Below are 19,821 nucleotides of genomic sequence, written 5' to 3' on the forward strand. Positions count from 1 at the left end.
GGAGCGCCTTGGGATCCCCCAGTCAGAGCTGGTTGATGTGGCCAGGGAAAAGAAAGTTTGGGGCCCTCTGCTGGAACTGCTACCTCCGCGACCCGACCACGGATAAGCGGGAGAAGATGGATAGATTGATGGACATTCTGTGTTTTGGTAACAATAAAATAGACTTAGAAATAGCATAATTAAATCATCCCAATGTATTTGGTACAGTCTATTTGTGTAAGAATGTTTAACTTTGATACAATACCTTACAAAAAAATATTAATATTCTATAGGCCTACACCATTTCTGACACATAGACTGACACAACCTTGGGGTCATACTTTTTCATTAAATAAACTAAATATATGAAACAAAAAGGTTTATTTTAACTTTTTTTATTGAGAAATTAAATAAAGAGAACATTTATAAACAGATAACAAAAATATTTTAAACCACAATAACTGTTTTGAATAACCAAGGAGTTAATAAGGTACAATAATAAGATTAATAATAATAAGATAAGATTTTCATTGCCATGATAGATCTTATTTACAAAAAAAGAAAAACACTATTTTAGTAATGCAAAACATACTAAGTTTTGCAGTAACCTCAGTACAATGCAACTTTATCATGTCTTATCTCATTCACTTGCATGAGCGCAGTCCTGTAAACAGCCGTTAGTCTTTAGCTGCTGCTGTTACTCGCTTTCCCCAGTCTGATGTCATAGGTGACCATGTGGAAGTTGTCCCAAGCGAACAGCTTCCTCTGGGCGTGGTTGTAGTCCACCATGCTGTTGTAGCGGAATTTGTTCTTGAAAGGCATAGAGAGAGCCCTCCCCATGCTGGTGGCCGTGTCGAACACATAGTTGATGGTGGTGTTGGGCGCGGTGTAGCTGCCCACGGTGTACAGGCGTCCACACACTATGAAAGCATTGGCCACTGTGTTCTTCCTGATGTTGGTCTCCCAGCTCCTCTTCACCTCCAGGCTCTCGGGGTCGAGCTTGGAAATCACAATTGCCCCCTTTGCCTTGTTGGTGCTGTAGATCGCCCAAAGACCCTGCTCGTCTGCCGCCAGGTCGATGTCGGTGTAGCCGCCCCAGGAGTAAGGGTGCTGGCCGTGGAAGCCGGCATGAGGCAGCTCCAGGCGGGAGGCCAGGCGCTCGGAGGTCAGGTCGTAACGGATCAGGCTGCGGCTGTGTTTGCGCTGGTAGTAAAGGGAGCCACGGTACATGGTGGCACCTGTGCTCTCCATTGGCTCCGGCAGGACCAGGACTTTCATAGGGAAGCCTTGGGATAACTGATCCATGTCTTCATACGCAAAGACCTGACGGACATCTTTACCCACTGTGTCGATACGCCACACGGTCTTGTTGTTGTAATTGGGACCCTGAGGCTCGGGGTCCTGCAGCCACACTCCATACTTCCCTGTGATACTGTCAGCCTTCTTGTGCAACACGGGGTCTCCGACTGACTGCAGCTCTCCACAGCCTGCAGGACGAACAGAGCGTTAAAGGCATAATATGTTGCATTTTAGCATTAAATTGTCTCAAAATGGCAAGCTCTTTGTTATCTGCTTCGTTAAGTTATGTACTTCCTTATCACAAATGTTTCAAACTATTTCAAGCAACTGAAATCTGCTATTTTAATTAAGGTCAGTTCGTTTCATTCAGTCGACTGTAAGGGCCAGTTTTCCCCTTTTGTGCTTGCCTGCCAGAAGCATAATATCATAAATTGGCTATACAAGTATTTAAGCCACATCTTTTAGATCAAGGCCATTTTAGATATTTTTACCAGAGGAAGAATTTGAGACTTCTGGATCAGAAAAGAACTGAGCAAATTTAAATGGCAGCTAAAGAAAGACTCATTTGTGATGTGACATGCTTTGGTTTCTGCTGGTTTTATCATCTGTTCTGGGTTTTTCCTTGGGAGAATCCCATGTCTTGGCATATTAAAACCCAAACTTTACCTGTGAAGTTGGGACTTCCTTCAGGAATGAGTTGGGATGCTGGAACCTCAGTAACCTCTGCTTTCATCTCCTGGTATGCACCATTCCCTAAATCATATGCAGGGTCTGGAAAAGTGAAGAGTAAGAAAGCAAAAAATACAGAGTGGGAAAGAATGTTAACGAGAACTTGTCGAAACATAATTAATGTATCCAGTATATTAGCAGTACTGTACAGTTGAGTCCATCCACACATCAAAGTGTCTCGTTTATAAGCCTCGGAGCACAGCAGGTTCCCCCTATAACCCTGCCATTACTCTGCTGAAAATGATCACATGCACATAAGCAGACATGCATGATTGACAAAGCCATAAAAGAAGAGTCTGTGTTGTAAATACCGACCCCCCTGGCTTAACCTGGGACATCTTACTGCAACCTGACTCGTTGCCCCACAAGATTTCTAATGGCCTAAGTCAACCGAAAATACATTTATCCGAAAAAAACAAAAGAGATAAGCAACTACACATCTTTATTCCCCCCGAATATAAGGAACACAATTTAGTCGTTAAGGGAAAATGAAGGGAAAAAATGGTCAGGGTTAGTTACTCAGTGTTTCTCTCTGTTAGTATACAGTACACTACAAAGTACACTCATGTTATACACATATGCATAGGACCTAAACACATTAGGTCTGAATATACACATGTATTTATTGACAGAGAGGTGTCAAAGGAGGTGAACCTCTCCCGCTAGTCCACACCCCAAATGTTATCTTTTGGATAACTCTTGTTATTAAAAGAGTTCCCGTTCTGATTTGTGTGTGTTTCCCTCGCACGTGTACATACCACTGGCAGGTCTGTTTTCCCGCTGCTTGGCCCCTGAGGTGTGTGTCTGCTGGCAGGGTCTCTGGCTGAGGGTCTCTGCCTCCTGGCTCAGCTCGGCCAGCCTCCTCTGCAGCTCCTGGACCTGCCTGCTCAGGCGCTCCTTGTCCTGCTGCAGCTGGTTTCTCTCCCGCGTCACCTGGGAGTACGCTTCCTGGACCCCCTCTTCACCCTTAGCCCTCGCCCCAGTCCCCGCTTCTCCGTCCTCTCCAGCTAACAGACGGCTGACTAAAGCCTCCAGCTCGGTGAGGCGGGATGAGACTCCATCCATCTCTGGTTTTATGCTGCCCCCGGAGCAGCTGGACTCCTCTGGGCTGGGCACGGTGAAGCTATAGTGGCAGCGCCCGGTGTGGTCGTTGGAGCGGCGGAGGGACGCTCTGTCCTGGGCCTGCTGGGTTTGAGTTAAGCAGGACAGACAGAGGAGAGACACCTGGAGCCACATTCTGGATGTTCAGGCTGATCTGTTTTTGAACAATTTAGCAACTTGTTATCCTTGCCTGTTCAGTAGATGGTCCCTATTTGATTTTTTTGTCTATTTCTTTGGCTGGTCTCCTGAGTTTCCCTGGTCAGAGCAGGTCAGAGTCTGAATCCCATGCTGCGAGGAGGATATTTATACAGTCAAGTGTCAGGGAGTGGGAGGGGACGAGGAGTGGGGCAGGGAGGGACATAGCCAGGGGGCTGTGGAGTGTTTGTGTAGAGGTCCATGTGTGTCTTCTTTTTGGAAAACAATGTAAGAATCAGACAGTATCAGTGGAAAAACACAACATCTGATGTTTGTTTTTTCCTGTACAGACTTCTTTGATTGTGTCTCAGCAGGTTTGCCTCTGCAGGTTGTTTTGACCTCTCTTTATGTGTCTACTGACTGTCAGCTGCAGGGATGTTTACTTCCTCCACAACTAATAGTTTTACTATTAAACCGCCACGTGATTAACCACAAACTCATTCAACCCATTAACTAACCTTAGAGCACACACTACTTCTGGTCCCTCTATTCTCCACAGCTGGGCAGGATGTCTGGGACTGGAGGTTAAGCTGTCTGGCAAGGAATGGAGAATGGAGTGTGGTAGTGGTTTTTTCCTTGTTAGCAAACCCACTTGAACCTTTTATTTACCAAAGTTGTACACATGGTAATACATCCAATATTTTACTGAGAAACATAAATGTCAACTCCATAGCCTCACTATATGAAGGAATACATCCTGAAATGAAAATAAGTAAGCATTTTTGCACTTCCGATGAGCTTGAAGACAATGGCTTTTTGGTTGAATGCCTAAAATCGGGTTTGGTAAACACAAGATTAAGATATCTGAAACTTTATTTCTTTGTCTACGACATAAAAATCTGTCAGTAAATAACCAGCTCACATATTTTGAAACCGGACTTAAAAAAGGCGCTTGCTAACAATGGGCCAAATGAGCTTTCTATACGTCATCGCGCCAAACACTAGTCCACCTTTAGGTTTGTGGCGGTTTTGTAAAGTCATCAAGGTGTTGTTTGTTTATAGCTAGGCTTTTTACATATTGCAATTTTGTCTTTCTGAATCAAATGATTCTGAATTGTAAACGTTTGCTTTGTTACTACTATAATCCAAAATCCAATGGAAAATCCAATTGGGTTTTTATCGAAAGAACCAATGCAATATTACATTTTTGGTTGGCCCACAAAAAAACATATTTCCTGCAACACCCTATAGGGTTCATCACTTGGAAACCAAGAATAAATGTTGAGCCAATCAATCCTAGTTGCTAGGATAAAAGATCAACAACGAGTCGGTAGTCTCCAACTTCTGGCCGCCATGAAATGCTGAAGAACATTTTATAGTAAATCATCCAGTATCCAAGCCATGGATTTGTATTCGATTGAACACTTTATAGGGGAACATTTTAATGATGAAAATAATCCTTTCCGGCTTTCTTTTCTCTGTTTACAGGAGGTGTTGAGCCCACTTGTTATCCAACTGCCTCCATGTGATACGTCTGAAACCTGTTCTGGGTCTGTTCTGAACACAGAGGGCAAAAATAAAAACACATCACTACTGGAGACCAACGGCAACAACAGTGTATCCATGGTATGTGGTCAAAAAACATTAGGCCTCATTGACGAGGTGTTGTCAAGAAGGCATTTCTTCTCTACGAGTTATCATGTTATCAATATTTATGAGTGCTTATAACTAGAATTGTAATAATGCATTTAAGACATTGGCGTCATAGAAAGTGTAATCTGGAATTGGGCTAACATAGGCCTACGTATATTTGTTGGATTTAAATGTTCATTGTGTTGGGGAAATATTTTCCAAGGTCCATAACTGTGACCCAGTGTATCAGTTCAAACTGTCCTGACTGAGCACAGGCACCTGTAACCTTGGCTGCTGTGCTCTCAGTGTTTTTTCTCCCTGTTCCTGCCTGTTGGCGTCAGCTGTCGGAGGTGTTATGATTCTATCTTGTTATGCAGCATGTTGATTATTCTCTCTGAACTAGCTAAATACATGGGTCTGGGGTAGAGTTCTTCAGAATTGACGTGGCAACTCCACCGTGAAGTCAGAACCTCTGGCTCTTGGACTTGTTTTGTGAATTCTCCGGCCGAAGCTCCAAATAAACCATCAGTGTTTGACATCAAAGCTCCTGCTCTTCCCATGTCTCTTTCCTGAGTCGGTGACTCACACTGCATTGCTACACAGAAGTTTCCCTTACACATTGTTTACCAGAATTTAAGATATAACAAAATTAACTAAAAATATAGGATGTGAACTGGGTAGTGTTGAAGTTATGTCAAAGGCTCAATGTATTGTGATGCATAGACATCTAATGAAATTAGCATGCTAACTGACCATCTTCCATCAGCGGTTAGCAGATAGCTCAAATGTAGCTGATCTTCCAACTTTCTGTTCCTTCCGTTATACAGATTAGATCCTAAATCAACATCCTCTGACAGCCCAATGTAACATAATATTTCATTTAAAAACCAACGGCAATTAATCAGTTTACCCTAAGAAGCAGCTTGCAGCGCACATCTGTGTTTGGTTCCACAAGATCAAACTGCTGCCTAGTAAACCTGTCTGTTTTACAGCCAGTGGAAAGTCACCACTATTCCTCAATGTTCTTTACAAGGGAAGTGCGTTTTTCTTATGTGATGTTACGACTCAGGCAACCTGTGAAAAGGGAACAGGGGATCATAACATGCACAAACATAACCTCTTCTCCAGGCATCTCTATGTGCTGATCTCTATTGGGAGCCAGGACTGAATGTTTGCAGTGCTGACAGATATAACAGTGAGTGTTAAGGCCTTTACACAATAGGAACGTGCTGAAAAGACTATGTGAAAGTACAACAAACGTGTTCACAGATATTATATGAGTAGGGCTTTTATTGTGAAAAATAAGGAAGAAGCAGATTGTGGTATTAAGTTTAAGTAGCAATAAAGTGCACTTAATATTATCCGATCTCAACAAGTTCAGCATATTTTAGTTTATTGGTTGGCACATTTGCGGTGTGAAAGTTTAGAAAAATGTGCCTCATTCTAAAAATCATTACGTCCCTATTTTGCTATGTTATTTGTTGGTAATATCCAAGTGTTCGATGAGAGTTAACATTTATGACAAAAACAGCAGTGTGAACATTTATATACAGTGACCTGTGACTAAATTGTACACAAAAAAAGACCCCGTCTGTAAAGGCCTTTAACCTCAGGGGGAACCAGAGGATAGGCCTTAAGTCGTGATATTATTAACATATTCATTTGGTTACTAAAACAAAAATGGATGAAAACACACTTTGTATGTGTAACTAGAAACTTTTGTAAAAATAACAAATGACTACATATTCAGACACTGAAATAAGTGAGAAATAGTTGACATAATGGTTATTTTGGCAGTTATTTCATAAAACACTTTCAAAGCACACTCCCAAAATGCTTGGCAGTTTAGGATTTCCACTGTTTAATCCTTTGGGGACAATTTACTGCTGCATTGGTTAAATATGAATTATGTAATATTATGCAACAGGAAGGGGGGGGGGGGTTGGCATTGGCTTCATTGAAGGAAAACAAACAGATGAGAGAAACAGTGTGATTGCTGATTCAGAGCACAGAATCAGACTTGTTTACAGCGGCCACCTCAATCTGAGAATCACAGGAAGTCAAGCAGAATGGATTCCATTGGGCAGGAAAATGTGCTTGGTAGCTGTTTTGTATGACGTGACAGTTTTGTTCTAGACATTGACAACATAAGTTTCCATTGGCCTATGAATAACAGATCTGAGTAACAACCCCCTCAGAGAGTCTTTGGCTCCCCAGACGTGCACTTACAGGTGTGAGGCGTTGCATAACTGCGGCTACGTGGGTGCCAGTCTGGCTTGTTGATTTGCAATGTGATTTAGGCATGAAGTGTTGAGTGAACCCATGAACACAACATCCTACCTAAATGTATTGGTATGGAGGTATATTTGTACGGTAGCTGACAGGGGCCAAAACGTTACAACAAATGTGCCAAAACACGTGCAAATAAAGAAACGTCTTTACCAACTTGACAACTGCAGCTTTGACTAAAAGCGCTGCAATGCTGCAAGAAGATCAAAACACAATGGAAAGGAGACACTAAAAAGTGATGCACACAGCTGGGTCTGGAGCACTTGTGATGTTCAGGGATTGTAAAGTTGGTCAACTGTCGGTGTGACTGGAAACTTACCTAAATGTTTTATTGGCTTATTTTAACAATGTGATCATGAGTCCTTCCGATATTATTGCAGATCTGATGTAAGCTAGCTAGCTAATGTTGCTAACCTAGTAATTTTAAATACACTGACAAAAGACTTACAGACTAACTCTGCGAGAGTGACAGTTGGCCAACTTTATTATCCCCAGACATCAACAAGAACTTTAGCTCTTTTATCTCCTCTTGCACTTGATGTAGCTCTTTTATCTTCTCTTGCACTTTATATGTTGTAGCTGCTACCAGAGGTGGGAGTAAGTCCTACATGTGCAAGTCATGAGCAAGTCTCAAGTCTTGACCTACAAGTATCAAGCAAGTCTCAAGTCACTGTGGTGATATATCACCATATATAGGTAATATATATATACCATATGGTATATGGCATATATGGTATATATAATATATACCATATATATCAGTGTATGTGTGGCGCGAGCGAGCGAGAGAGAAAGCGCGCCCACCGGTTACGTGGTATTGTTGTTGTTAGCATCTGGTGCTAGCTAGCTGCGCTAACGGATATAATGAGCTGTCAACAAGTTGGAGGAGAGTCCTCTCCTGTCAGACTGAGAGACTGATAACTACAGCTCAGGTGAGGTAAAGGACTCTCTAAGTGTTTAGATAGTTAACTTAGTCTAAGTTCTCTGTGGGTCTCAAACGGTTTGGTCACCATTTGTGTAAACACATATTTCCATTTGAAGGGGGAGTGATTAGTAAAATATGCATGAATAATAATAAAAAAACGTTAGGTGAAAAAAGGTAAGATACACTTTTAAAAATTGTTGAGAGCTAAAACTAGTCTTTGCTGCTGCCTCAAAGAGGAGCAGGGGGGGAGAGGAGGGAGACATGAGGCTGATTCAGGTGCCCAGACACACTCACAACTATAAATGAACCAAAAACAAATATCTAAGTGGGTCTGCCCCCACTTAAAATATATTCACATGAATAGGTTCCTAAATAGATTTGCATTTTTTTTTTAAATAGTAACCCATCTCCATATGTTTATTTTTGGGTAGTAGATTTAGAGGGCTATCACTATGGGCAGCAACGCTGTAAATATTGACAAATAAATCCAGCAAAATGGCACAAAAAACTGGTAGTGGCCTGGCTGGGTGTATAATTCCCGGCCTGACTTATTGTCCCAGTCCGGCCCTGGTAGTGACGAACGAAGTTGGATGTTGTGGTGGTCCTGTCACTGAACTTTATGCTGCAGACCCTGCATACCGCTGTTCTCTTGTTATTAGCGTCATCGACAACATAATCCTTGAATCCAAACTTGACTATTTGTGGAGTAACGCTAGCCGCTGCCATGTTAGCTGACACTCCTGCCTTCTAGTGGGTTGCCAGGTCTGCGCGCATGGCGCTATAATCACCCAGTCACGTTTTGAAAAAACTAAATGTAATATCTCAATACAAAAACAAACGCAAATATTTAATAAAAAAAAAAAGTCAAGTCCTTTCAAGTCACCTGTCTCAAGCTTAAGTCAAGTCGCAAGTCATGAATACCAAGTCCAAGTCAAGTCTTTTATCAATGTTAGTCAAGCAAGTCTCAAGTCCAAAAATATGCGACTCGAGTCCGACTGGAGTCAAGTCATGTGACTCGAGTTCCCACCTCTGGCTGCTACATTCTACTGCCATGTGGTTAATGCTTGTATATGCTGCTCATGCTCTTTCTGCATATCATGTATTTATTTTTGCTATGTATATGAATGTCATGTTCTTAAATGTTGTATGTGAGGGACTACGGATGGAAATTAGCTAAAAGCTCAAATCCGGCATATTTATATTTTGAAGCTTTAATTGTTAAAGATGTTCATCAATGTACATTGTCCCTCTTCAAATAAACGATTACATGAAATGAAATGAAAGAGCTTCTGTCCCAGCTATGTGCACCACTCTTTATTGTCCCTGTTTCTGTTGTGTTTTGAACTTCTTGCAGCGTTTTTTAATTGCAGCGTTTTTTAGCAAACCCTGCGCATGTTTCTTGAAGTTGGTGGATTTGCATTTTACACACACAGTTTTGAGACATACTGTACTTTCCGCTGGTCTGAACTAAAAACCTACGTGTGTCATTCGGCCATTTTTCCGCTAAAGTGCTCAGAACTACAGAGCTTGAGCCTGAAATGAACCTTATGAGCAGTGGCGGGCCGTGCATTTCACACCTAGGCCTTCAGTGATGTCCTACACAGTCCTACCTGAATTATTCCACCTCTTAATACTGTAACGTCCACCCGGACGTGTCGGAATGACGAGTGAAGCGTTCTCAAGTTAAACAGGTTTATTAACAACCAACGGCTCTCATCCGTCCTTTCTCACTCTCTCTCCTCTCGCGCCAACCTCTCACTCACCTGCACGCGCCCACACAGACACACACACACCAAACCCTCTGCTCCCCAACCCCGCCCCTACCTGCTCTCCTCACAGAAGCCTGACACAAACAGTTAACAGAACACTTGAACAATAAATGCAGATCGCTACATTGCCCCCACCCTTACTAAGTCCCTCGCCCCGAGGGAATGCATAAAAAGTCTCTGAGGTGTCCCGGGGCTCTTCTTGGTCTCTGAGGCCGCCTTGGAGTGAACACAGGCGGCTGCGCTTGCCGGCTTGGAACATCCTGTCCCGGAACAGGGGGTGAGTTTGGGGGTGGGGGTGAATGTGGGGGGTCAGCAGGGGACACAGTCAGTGAATCGGGGGAAGTGACTGTCTGGTTTCTCCTAGACGATGCTGGGGGTCTAGGCCGCGGATGTGCATCGCCTCTGTATGGGGCCAGCCGGTCCCTGTGGAGGGCCACCCGTCTCCCTCTAGGCGGCAGCTGGACCCTATAGACCACCTCTCCCAGCTTTTCCAGCACCTCACAAGGGCCCACCCAGTGACAGTCCAACTTAGGGCACCGGCCCTTCTTTCTTCTTGGACTATACACCCACACCAGGTCCCCAGCCTTGAAGTCCCCCCCTCTAGCCCTCGTGTCATAGTTTCTTTTCTGTCTCATGCCCGCCTTCTGCAGCTGATCGCGGGCAAAGGCATGTGCTGACTCCATTCTATCCTGGAGCCTCCTGGCATATTCCGGTCCCGGAGGAACCGCTGGTGTGTCGGGGGGTCGGCCAAAAGCCATTTCTGCTGATGTCCGCAGCTCTCGCCCCAGCATGAGCAGGGCCGGTGTGCATGAGGTGGACTCCTGCACAGCCGATCTGTAGGCCCAAAGAACAAGAGGGAGGTGCATGTCCCAATCACGCTGATGCTCCGCGGTGAGGATAGCGAGTTGTTTTCCCAGAGTCCTATTGAACCGTTCGACCAGTCCGTCACTCTGCGGGTGCAGAGGAGTAGTCCGCGTCTTTTGCATGCCCAGCCGGTCACACATAGCGGCGAACACCCTCGACTCAAAGTTTCTTCCTTGGTCGCTGTGAATGACCTCGGCCGCTCCAAATCTGGCAAACATGCCCTCCACCAGGGCACCTGCAACGGTCACCGCCTCCTGGTCTGGTATAGCATACGCCTCTGGCCATTTTGTAAAATAGTCCATGGCGGCCAGGATGTAACGGTTCCCCTTCTCTGTGCACGGGAATGGGCCCATTATGTCCACCGCCACCCTCTCCATCGGGGCCCCCACCGCTAGCTGCTGAAGCTGGGCACGTGACTGATCAGTGGGACCTTTGTACGCCGTACAAAGGTCGCAGCGGCGGCAGAAGTCCTCAACATCTCTCCTGAGCTGGCCCCAGTAACAGCTTTGGCGGAGTCGACGCAAGGTTTTGGAGACCCCAAAGTGTCCTGCCCCAGTAGTTCCATGGGAGGCCTTAAGCACTTCTTCCCTCAGCGCCCTGGGGACCACCACCTGCCACCTCTCCTCCCCCGTTGCAGGCTCTTTCCAGGCTCTCTGCAGCACTCCATCCTTCGTCCGGAGAGCCTCAAACTTTGCAACCAGTCCTTTGGTGGCAAGCGAGCACCCAGCAACTTCATTCCACAGTGGCTTTTGTCCTGACTCCACCCACCTCAGCACTGGCTGTAGGTCAGCATCCTCTTCCTGCCGCGCTCTCCATTCGGGTGAGTCGATGATCCGTGCACCTCTGCAGACCGGCTCGGCTGGTTTATGCCTGTGGTCTCGCTCCTCCTCTGCACAGAGCTCCTTTTCTTGGTCCTCTCTCTTTTCACAGTACCGACAGCCGCTGGGAGCACAGGGGCGCCGGGACAGGGCGTCAGCGTTGGTATGGCGAACCCCCGCCCTGTGCTCCACTGTGAAGACGTACGGCGCCAGTCCTTCTAGCCAGCGTGCAATCTGTCCCTCGGGCTCCTTGAAGGACATCAGCCACTGGAGGGCTGCGTGGTCAGTCCTCACTGTGAAGGACAGGCCACACAGGTAGTACCTGAAATGGCTGATTGCTCTCACAATTGCCAGCAACTCTCTGCGTGTCACACAATAGCGCCGTTCAGCTTTGTTGAAGGTTTTGCTGAAATACGCCACCACTTTTTCCCCCCCAGGCCCCACCTGGCTCAACACCGCCCCCATCCCGACGTCACTGGCGTCCGTATCCAGGACGAACGGTAGGCTGAGGTCTGGGGGAGTGAGGATGGGAGACTCCGTCAAGGCCTTCTTTAAAGAGCTGAAGGCCAGCTCACACTCTGGAGTCCAAGCAAAATCACAGTCTTTCTGTTGCAGGCGGAACAGGGGTGCAGCTATGCAAGAGAAGCCACGCACGAACCGCCTGTAGTACGACGCTAACCCAATGAAGCTCTTCAGCTCCCGCAGATTGATGGGGGCTGGCCAGTCCTTTACTGCCCGCACCTTCTCCTCCAGCGTGCTGATGCCCTCTCCTCCGACTCGGTGCCCCAGGAACTCCAACTCTCTCCTCAAGAAACAGCACTTGTCGGGGTGGAGCTTCAACCCCGCTGCTGCTATCCTCTGTAGAACCCGCCGCAGGGCTCCTAAAGCCGCCTGGAAGGAGCTACCATGGACCAGGATATCGTCCAGGTAGACCAGGCACTCCTGTCGGGGAACGTCAGCGAGCACCCTTTCCATCAAACGCTCAAACGTGGCCGGAGCGTTGCACAGGCCGAAGGAGAGGACTCGAAACTGCCACAGCCCCCTCCCAGTGCAAAAAGCTGTCTTTGGTCTGGCTTCTGGGCTGAGGGGAACTTGCCAATACCCGCTGCGCAGGTCTAAAGAGGAGAACCAGGATGAGCCAGACACCAAGTCCAAACACTCATCTATGCGGGGCAGCGGGTATGAGTCTTTCTTGGTCACACTGTTCAGCGGTCTGTAGTCCACACAAAACCTCATCTTTGAACTCTTCTTCTTATTGACCATCACAACCCCCGAGGCCCAGGGGCTGTCAGAGGGCTCAATAATGCCAGCTGACAGCATCTCATCAATAGCGCTGTCTGCTGCTGTCTGATGGGCCAGGGGAAGGCGGCGGGGGCGTGTCTTGACGGGCCGTGCGTCGCCCGTGTCGATATCGTGCTGCACCAGGTGTGTCAGGCCCACTTCCTCTTCTGTCAGAGCAAAAATGTCCTTAAACTCCCACAGCACTTGCCACAGTTCCTCCCGCTGCTCGGGTTTTAAGTCATCACAGCTGCGTTTCCACACCTCCTTCACTGCCGCCCGTCTGTCCCCCTTTAGAGCTGCAGGTTGTTGTTCCGGGGCCGGGGGCCGTACATCAACTGGAGTACGGGGTGTGGGGTTGGGGCTGGGGTTAGCATTGATGACAGGGGGCATGGCTGCAGGGGGGGGGGGATTTGGGGTGGGGGAAGTGTTTCAGTCACTCTTGATGTAGGTGGGTGTGGTGTCGTTGCAAGTGTGGGGTGCACCATTTCAACAGTGGGACCCCCTGGAAAGGCCAGCGTGTTCCTCCCCAGGTCTAGCACACAGCGTGCAACCCGCAGAAAGTCAAGTCCTAATATGCAGGAGTCCTGTACTGCCGCAACCCACACCTTAACAGACACTGACAGCCCCCCCACCTGTATAACCACCACCCCTCTCCCAAGCATAGGGGCTAGCTCACCGGTTACTGTTCGCAGTTTCACCAGAGTGGGTGTCAACCGTGTCCCCGCTGGGACCACGTCCGGTCTCATCAGTGTCGCTGTGGAGCCGGTGTCAACAAGGGCCGTCCATGGGGCCCCTGCCAGGGTGACGGGGACATGGCAGAAATCCCCCGCGTGAGTCCAGCCCACCACCCTCACAGACTCTGCGATGTCGTTTGCTTCTGGGGGAAGCGGAGCCCCGCTCCCCCCTCCGTGCAGCTGGGCTCTGTCCACTGGAGACCAGGCAGGATGGGACCCAACGGCGGGGGTCTGTGACGTCCCATTTACACAGACCCGGGGGCGTTTCCCTGAATATCAGCATTCATGGGGCACCTTGTGCTAATATGGCCGACCTGGCCGCACCCCCAACACACCAGAGGACCCCGACGAGGACGGTTGCTGCCCTGCGGCGATTGCAGTGCCATAGCACGGATTAGCTCAGTCAACTCAGCCGCCCATGCTGGTTTCTCTTGTCCTGGCTCCTCCTGTCTCACCGTTCTCACAACCGGGCCGCCTCCCGTGTGCGTGCTCTCTGCCGCCCCTCCTACAACCTCTCTCTCCAACGCCAGCTCCAGTGCTTCCTGCAGAGAGCGGGGATGTGCCAGTTGTGTCTGGACGCGCAGCTCCCTGGGGGTTATGGCGCGGATAAACTGGTCCCTAGCCAGCTCGCTCTGCACCTCAGGGGACATGTGGCTGTATGCCCTTCTCGCCAGGGTTTCAATGTCATTAGCCAATATGCGGAGCGGCTCACCCGGCTGTCTCTGTCTGCTTGACAGCTCCGAACGCAGCACCCCAGGCTGGCTGCATTGTCCAAACCGCCGCTTCAGAGCCCCAACCAAGGCCCCATAGTCAGTTCTTTCAGCCGGGCTGAGCAGTAGCAAACAGGATAAAGCTTCATCTGTAATACACAGGGCCAGCTGGAGCGCCTTATTGTCCTCAGACCAGCCCACAGCCCGTGATAACAGTTCAAATTGGGCATGGAAGGCTTCCCAGTCGGCTTTACCGTTGTATTTCGGTGTTTTAACTTGGAGCCGGGCGCCGCCATCATTGTTTACAACCGGCGCCGCGCCACTCCCGGGGGAGGTCCCTGCGCCGACGTGCCGCTTCCCGCCGGCCGAGTCGAAACCGGCAGCAGCATTTAATTCACGCCATAAATTGTCTTCTGAGTCACGCCATAAGCCATCCATCTCCTCCTTGACTTTCGGACGAGCTCCGGTCCGGTTCATCTGTGCTTCCATTATTTACCGGCCGATGAAGCAGAGCTAACGTTAGCCGAGTCAGTGCTAGCTGCGGCTACCGGCGATTAGCGGATAAAACTCTGTTTTTTTTGTTGTTTTTTTTTACTTCTGACACCAATGTAACGTCCACCCGGACGTGTCGGAATGACGAGTGAAGCGTTCTCAAGTTAAACAGGTTTATTAACAACCAACGGCTCTCATCCGTCCTTTCTCACTCTCTCTCCTCTCGCGCCAACCTCTCACTCACCTGCACGCGCCCACACAGACACACACACACCAAACCCTCTGCTCCCCAACCCCGCCCCTACCTGCTCTCCTCACAGAAGCCTGACACAAACAGTTAACAGAACACTTGAACAATAAATGCAGATCGCTACCATCATTATGACGCCATGGCTCTAGAAACTATACATTTAGACAGAAACGCAGTATAACCGGGCGTTGCATCACCTTAACATAGTCAAGTACAACAGAGTTATATTAATATTTCCGAAGCATTTATAATCAATATATCCGCATTTACAATTAAGAGTGTTAAACTACCAGCTTTAAGATCGCTTGGATACGGTCAAAACTTAAAAATAAAAGGGGCTTTTAAGGCATTAGTCTACAAAGTTTTATTAAGTCCACCAAACCAAGTTTGTTCACTAAACAGCGCATTGTCGCACCCAAAGCAGTTTCATTTAAGAAACGTGACGATAAAGACACAAACTATTCACTGAAAATAAAAGAAAACAAACAAATAATTTGCATTTGTTCATGAGGATATATTTGCGACAGTGGTGAAAGTGTATTCCTAGCACTGAATGTCCACTTTGATAAAGGTTAAACCAAAACAATTCAACAAGTCTCCTTGAGTACTTTTACTGCACAGCTGAGACTGCGGTCAAGTGAGCCTACGCTACGTTTCTGTTGGTCAAGTGAGTCGTCCCAAAATTGAAAGTTCGCCCGTATTACGAGTTTTACGGTAAAAATGAAGTCGGCGAGTCTTTACTGGCGTGTAACATCTTCCGGTTTTCAGAATAAGACGAGTTTTTTTTTTACGGTATATATATTGTAATGATCCCAGGAAATTTCGGAGACAGATGTATTCCTCAGTTAGGCGTCTTCCCGCCATTGTTTATTAAAGACAACACACATCAACAGGGACACATGTGTCTCTCTCTTATGGACGTCCATGAACTAGCAAGCAGCAGACTGCGGTTACATAACTTCCGGTCTTAGACCGGAAGTCCGCTGCAATAAATTAAAATAGAACTGTCAGTATGATCAAATCCTAATTTTGAGACATTAGTTTACATGATCTTTGAACATTGAGCTAAAAACAAATATTTCTTTCTCATATTATAAATCAGATTGTCTTGTAATCTAGGCGAAACACTGCTCAAATAGGACATTTTGGATAGCTTTTATTATGAAATTAAACATCAGATTGTTATGAAATTTCATGAGTAGCTCACTGAGGTGGTCTACTATAACACTGAATAGAAGAAGTTCTGTGGAAGCAAAGATTTTAGGAAAAATTGCAATTTGAAATCAGGATGAACACTGTTCAAATTCCACTTTTTACATAGCTTTTATTCTGAAATTCCAAATCAGATTGACATGAAATTTCATGAGTAGCTATCTGAGGTGGTCTACTATCACACTGAATCGAAGAACTTCTGTGGAAGCAAAGATTTGTGGAAATATTGCAATTTGAAATCAGGAGGAACACTGTTCAAATTCCACATTTTACATAGCTTTTATTCTGAAATTCCAAATCAGATTGTTATGAAATTTTATGAGCAGCTATCTGAGGTGGTCTACTATCACACTGAATTGAAGAACTTCTGTGGAAGCAAAGATTTTTGGATATATTGCAATTTGAAATCAGGAGCAACACTGTTCAAATTCCACTTTTTGGATTGGTTTTATTCTGAAATTCCACATCAGATTGTTATGAAATTTTATGAGCAGCTATCTGAGGTGGTCTACTATCACACTGAATCGAAGAACTTCTGTGGAAGCAAAGATTTGAGGAAATATTGAAATTTGAAATCAGGAGCAACACTGTTCAAATTCCACATTTTACATAGCTTTTATTCTGAAATTCCACATCAGATTGTTATGAAATTTTATGAGCAGCTATCTGAGGTGGTCTACTATCACACAGAATAGCAGAAGTACTGTTGAAGCAGACATTTTAGGAAAAATTACAATTTCCAATCAGGAGGAACACTGTTCAAATTCCATATTTTGTGTACACATACAGTAAGTGAGCTTCAGTGTGTCGGTGAAAGTGAGAGTCAAGTGTTGTTTGCAGCTGTTTTTCAATTTAAATGCAAAGGACACATTCCCAATGGCCTGCCCTTGCTTTTTTAAGTGTGTCTTCGTCGGTCGCCAGACATTCTTCATGATACCATCGCTCACATGTATCACACTGTATCTGTAAAATAAAATAAGCAAAGTCAATGATTTATCAGTCATACATTGCTTCTTGGATGTGTCTTGAACATATATGATTACATAAAAGTACCGTAATTTGATTGAAATAAAGAGCGTGGGGCGGGGGGGAGATGAAGATCGTGGTTCAATTAGGTTTTAACACCTTCAATATATTTTAATTTAGTTTATACCAGTCTATATTAGAATTGAAGAACAACAACAACGAAAAATCCTGCAGTCATTGATTTAAAAGGAAAACTCACCCAAAGGGTATTCGGAGGTCCAGATCCAGGGGGCTTTGGGGCAGCGCACATCGCACAGTCATTGTCCATATCAAACACTGAGATGAAATACATTTATGTTATTATTTACTTATGTACACATAACACAGTTCAGTTACAACAGACTTGCAATCAAAACACATTTAGCTTGTCAACAAGATGATTGATAATCATCCACTCAGGCGTATTGAAAGCCTGACAGTCTAAATCAATGTAACTGTCACTATTCAAAATTCTTTACTGTCGCAAATTATAAAAATATTATTACTTCATGCCTTAACAGATTATAAATTATATGCAAATTATAAAAATATTAATACTTCATGCATTAACAGATTATAAATGATATGGATCATGTTTCATCTCCAGTTGACTTTTAAGTTTGATAAGAAGTATTAATGATTCTGAGAAATGTGTGGGGTACATGAATTTGCATTTGTACACAAATTCTGTCACACCTTGGACTACAAAAGATGTATTATTTGGGCTTCTTTTGAGAGGCTTCAGTTTGTTTGGATGTGTAGGATTAAATCAAATTTCACAATAACATGATAAGGAATGAATTATGTCTACAGTAAATATTAAAATGGATTACGAACCTGAACCCTTCAACAATGACTGTGCCAAGTGTGTCCTTGCAAGAGCCATCTCCTTCTTGGTGGTTTTGAAGGTCATGTCTGGCAATGCAGGCTACAGCTTCTTCCAGAAAAACACTTTAAAAATCCGATTGTAAATTCAAATCCGCAATTAAACCCGTAGCAGTCCGTAGCAAATAGACAGGCATTGGTATTAACCCTTTACCTCTATGAGTGCATTTGAGTAGCCGGCGACGCACTTCAAGCTTTATATTGATATCGCCGTAACTCACATAGTAAATGGCCATTTCGCGCAATTGAAACGACTTTGGAAAGCTACTATAACAGTTGGGGCTTTGCGCTGATATGCGTAATTACGGTAGGAGGTGTGAGAGGGTTACTGGAGGCCACTTGTTCAAAGACTTTTAGATTGTCTCTGAAGGCTTCGGCAACTACAAACGCTTGGACAATAAAAAAAAGTTTAAAGCCAAAGGAGTACAAAGGAGATTGTAAGATCAAAATAAATATAACTTGCTGGAGCTATGGTAAAATAAATTTTAATTCGGTTTTGATACATAAAAGTATTTTTTACATGTTAGTTTAGTGTGTGTTATAAAGAAATTCGGTATTTGAGTGTAATTGAGTGCTTCTTTGATAGTTTGAACTGATCCTTCTTTGATCCTTTTAACTTCGATTGGTCTAACCTTTTGACCTCTCTTGTATTTTTAAATTTACTAGTGCTGTAGTAGGTATTTGGCTTTACAGGTGTGTGTGCGTGCGTGTTTGCGTGCGTGCGCATGTGTGTGTGTGTGAGAGAGAGAGAGAGAGAGAGAGAGAGAGAGAGAGAGAGAGAGAGAGAGAGAGAGATGCATTTATAGGTTTGCATCAACAGCCTACATGCAGCAGTATTTCATAAATGCAGAAACTAAATTTATGCATAAATGCATTTTTCAGAAATGCATTCATGCATTATGCATTTATAGGTTGGCAGCAACAGCACCTAAATGAACATACTGCAGTAAAAACCAACACAAAATTCGGTATTTGAGTGTAATAGAGTGCTTCTTTGATTGTTTGAACTGATCCTTCTTTGATCCTTTGACTTCGACCCTTCGACCTCTCTTTTTTTTAAATTTACAAGTACTGTAGAGTGTACTTGGTCATACAGGTGTGTGTGCGTGTGCGTGTGCGTGTGTGTGTGTGTGTGTGTGGGGAGGCGGGGGGGGGATCAATGGGAGAAAACACCTGTCTCCTCAATACCTGTGTCATTCCAGCTGGACATGTCCTCCTCATCCTCAGAGGACTGTAGGACAGATCCTCCTTTGCAGAAAAGTCTTTTAATTTTTGCTGAAGCAATGAGAAGCAAAGCAAGCTAAATGCACCTGTATATATGTACTTTGGCACAAAGGGAAAAAAATATTGTAGTTGAGTGCAATTTTGAGTCTTTGAACTGATGACCCTCTTTGATCCTTTGACTTCGATTGGTCTAACCTTTTGACCTCTCTTTTATATTTAAATTTACTAGTGCTGTAGTAGGTATTTTGCTTTACAGGTTTGTGTGCGTGCGTGCGTGCGCATATGTGTGTGTGTGTGAGAGAGAGAGAGAGCGAGAGAGCGAGAGAGCGAGAGAGCGAGAGAGCGAGAGAGATATATGCATTTACAGTTGTGACCAAAATTATTAGCCCCCCCTTATGAAATTAGACAAAACGTTTGATTTCTCCATGGAAATGGCCATTAACAACACATATTTGTTAATGTGAAAACAAATGGACTCTAAAGACATA

General features: G+C 45.3%; 1 protein-coding gene across 5 annotated transcripts in view; it reads right to left on the minus strand.

Annotated features, from left to right (window-relative positions):
• Positions 1 to 412: 412 nt before the first annotated feature.
• LOC307018015 (myocilin-like) overlaps positions 413 to 19,821 on the minus strand; it is a 28,915-nt gene continuing 9,506 nt past the window's right edge. Inside the window, exons 1-4 of one of the 5 annotated variants that reach the window (XM_079648047.1) lie at positions 5,786 to 7,851; positions 2,766 to 4,800; positions 1,945 to 2,049; positions 413 to 1,466 (exon numbers count right to left, since the gene is read on the minus strand). In XM_079648047.1, the coding sequence (XP_079504173.1) occupies positions 664 to 1,466; positions 1,945 to 2,049; positions 2,766 to 3,243 (1,386 nt within the window). In that variant the 5' untranslated portion in view covers positions 3,244 to 4,800; positions 5,786 to 7,851 and the 3' untranslated portion in view covers positions 413 to 663. Of the gene's footprint in view, positions 1,467 to 1,944; positions 2,050 to 2,765; positions 7,852 to 19,821 lie in introns of those variants that run through there. The other 4 variants (XM_079648049.1, XM_079648046.1, XM_079648050.1 and 1 more) reach the window with 4 other exon arrangements.

Source organism: Notothenia rossii, assembly GCF_949606895.1.
Source record: "Notothenia rossii genome assembly, chromosome: 9".
Lineage (NCBI taxonomy): Eukaryota > Metazoa > Chordata > Actinopteri > Perciformes > Nototheniidae > Notothenia > Notothenia rossii.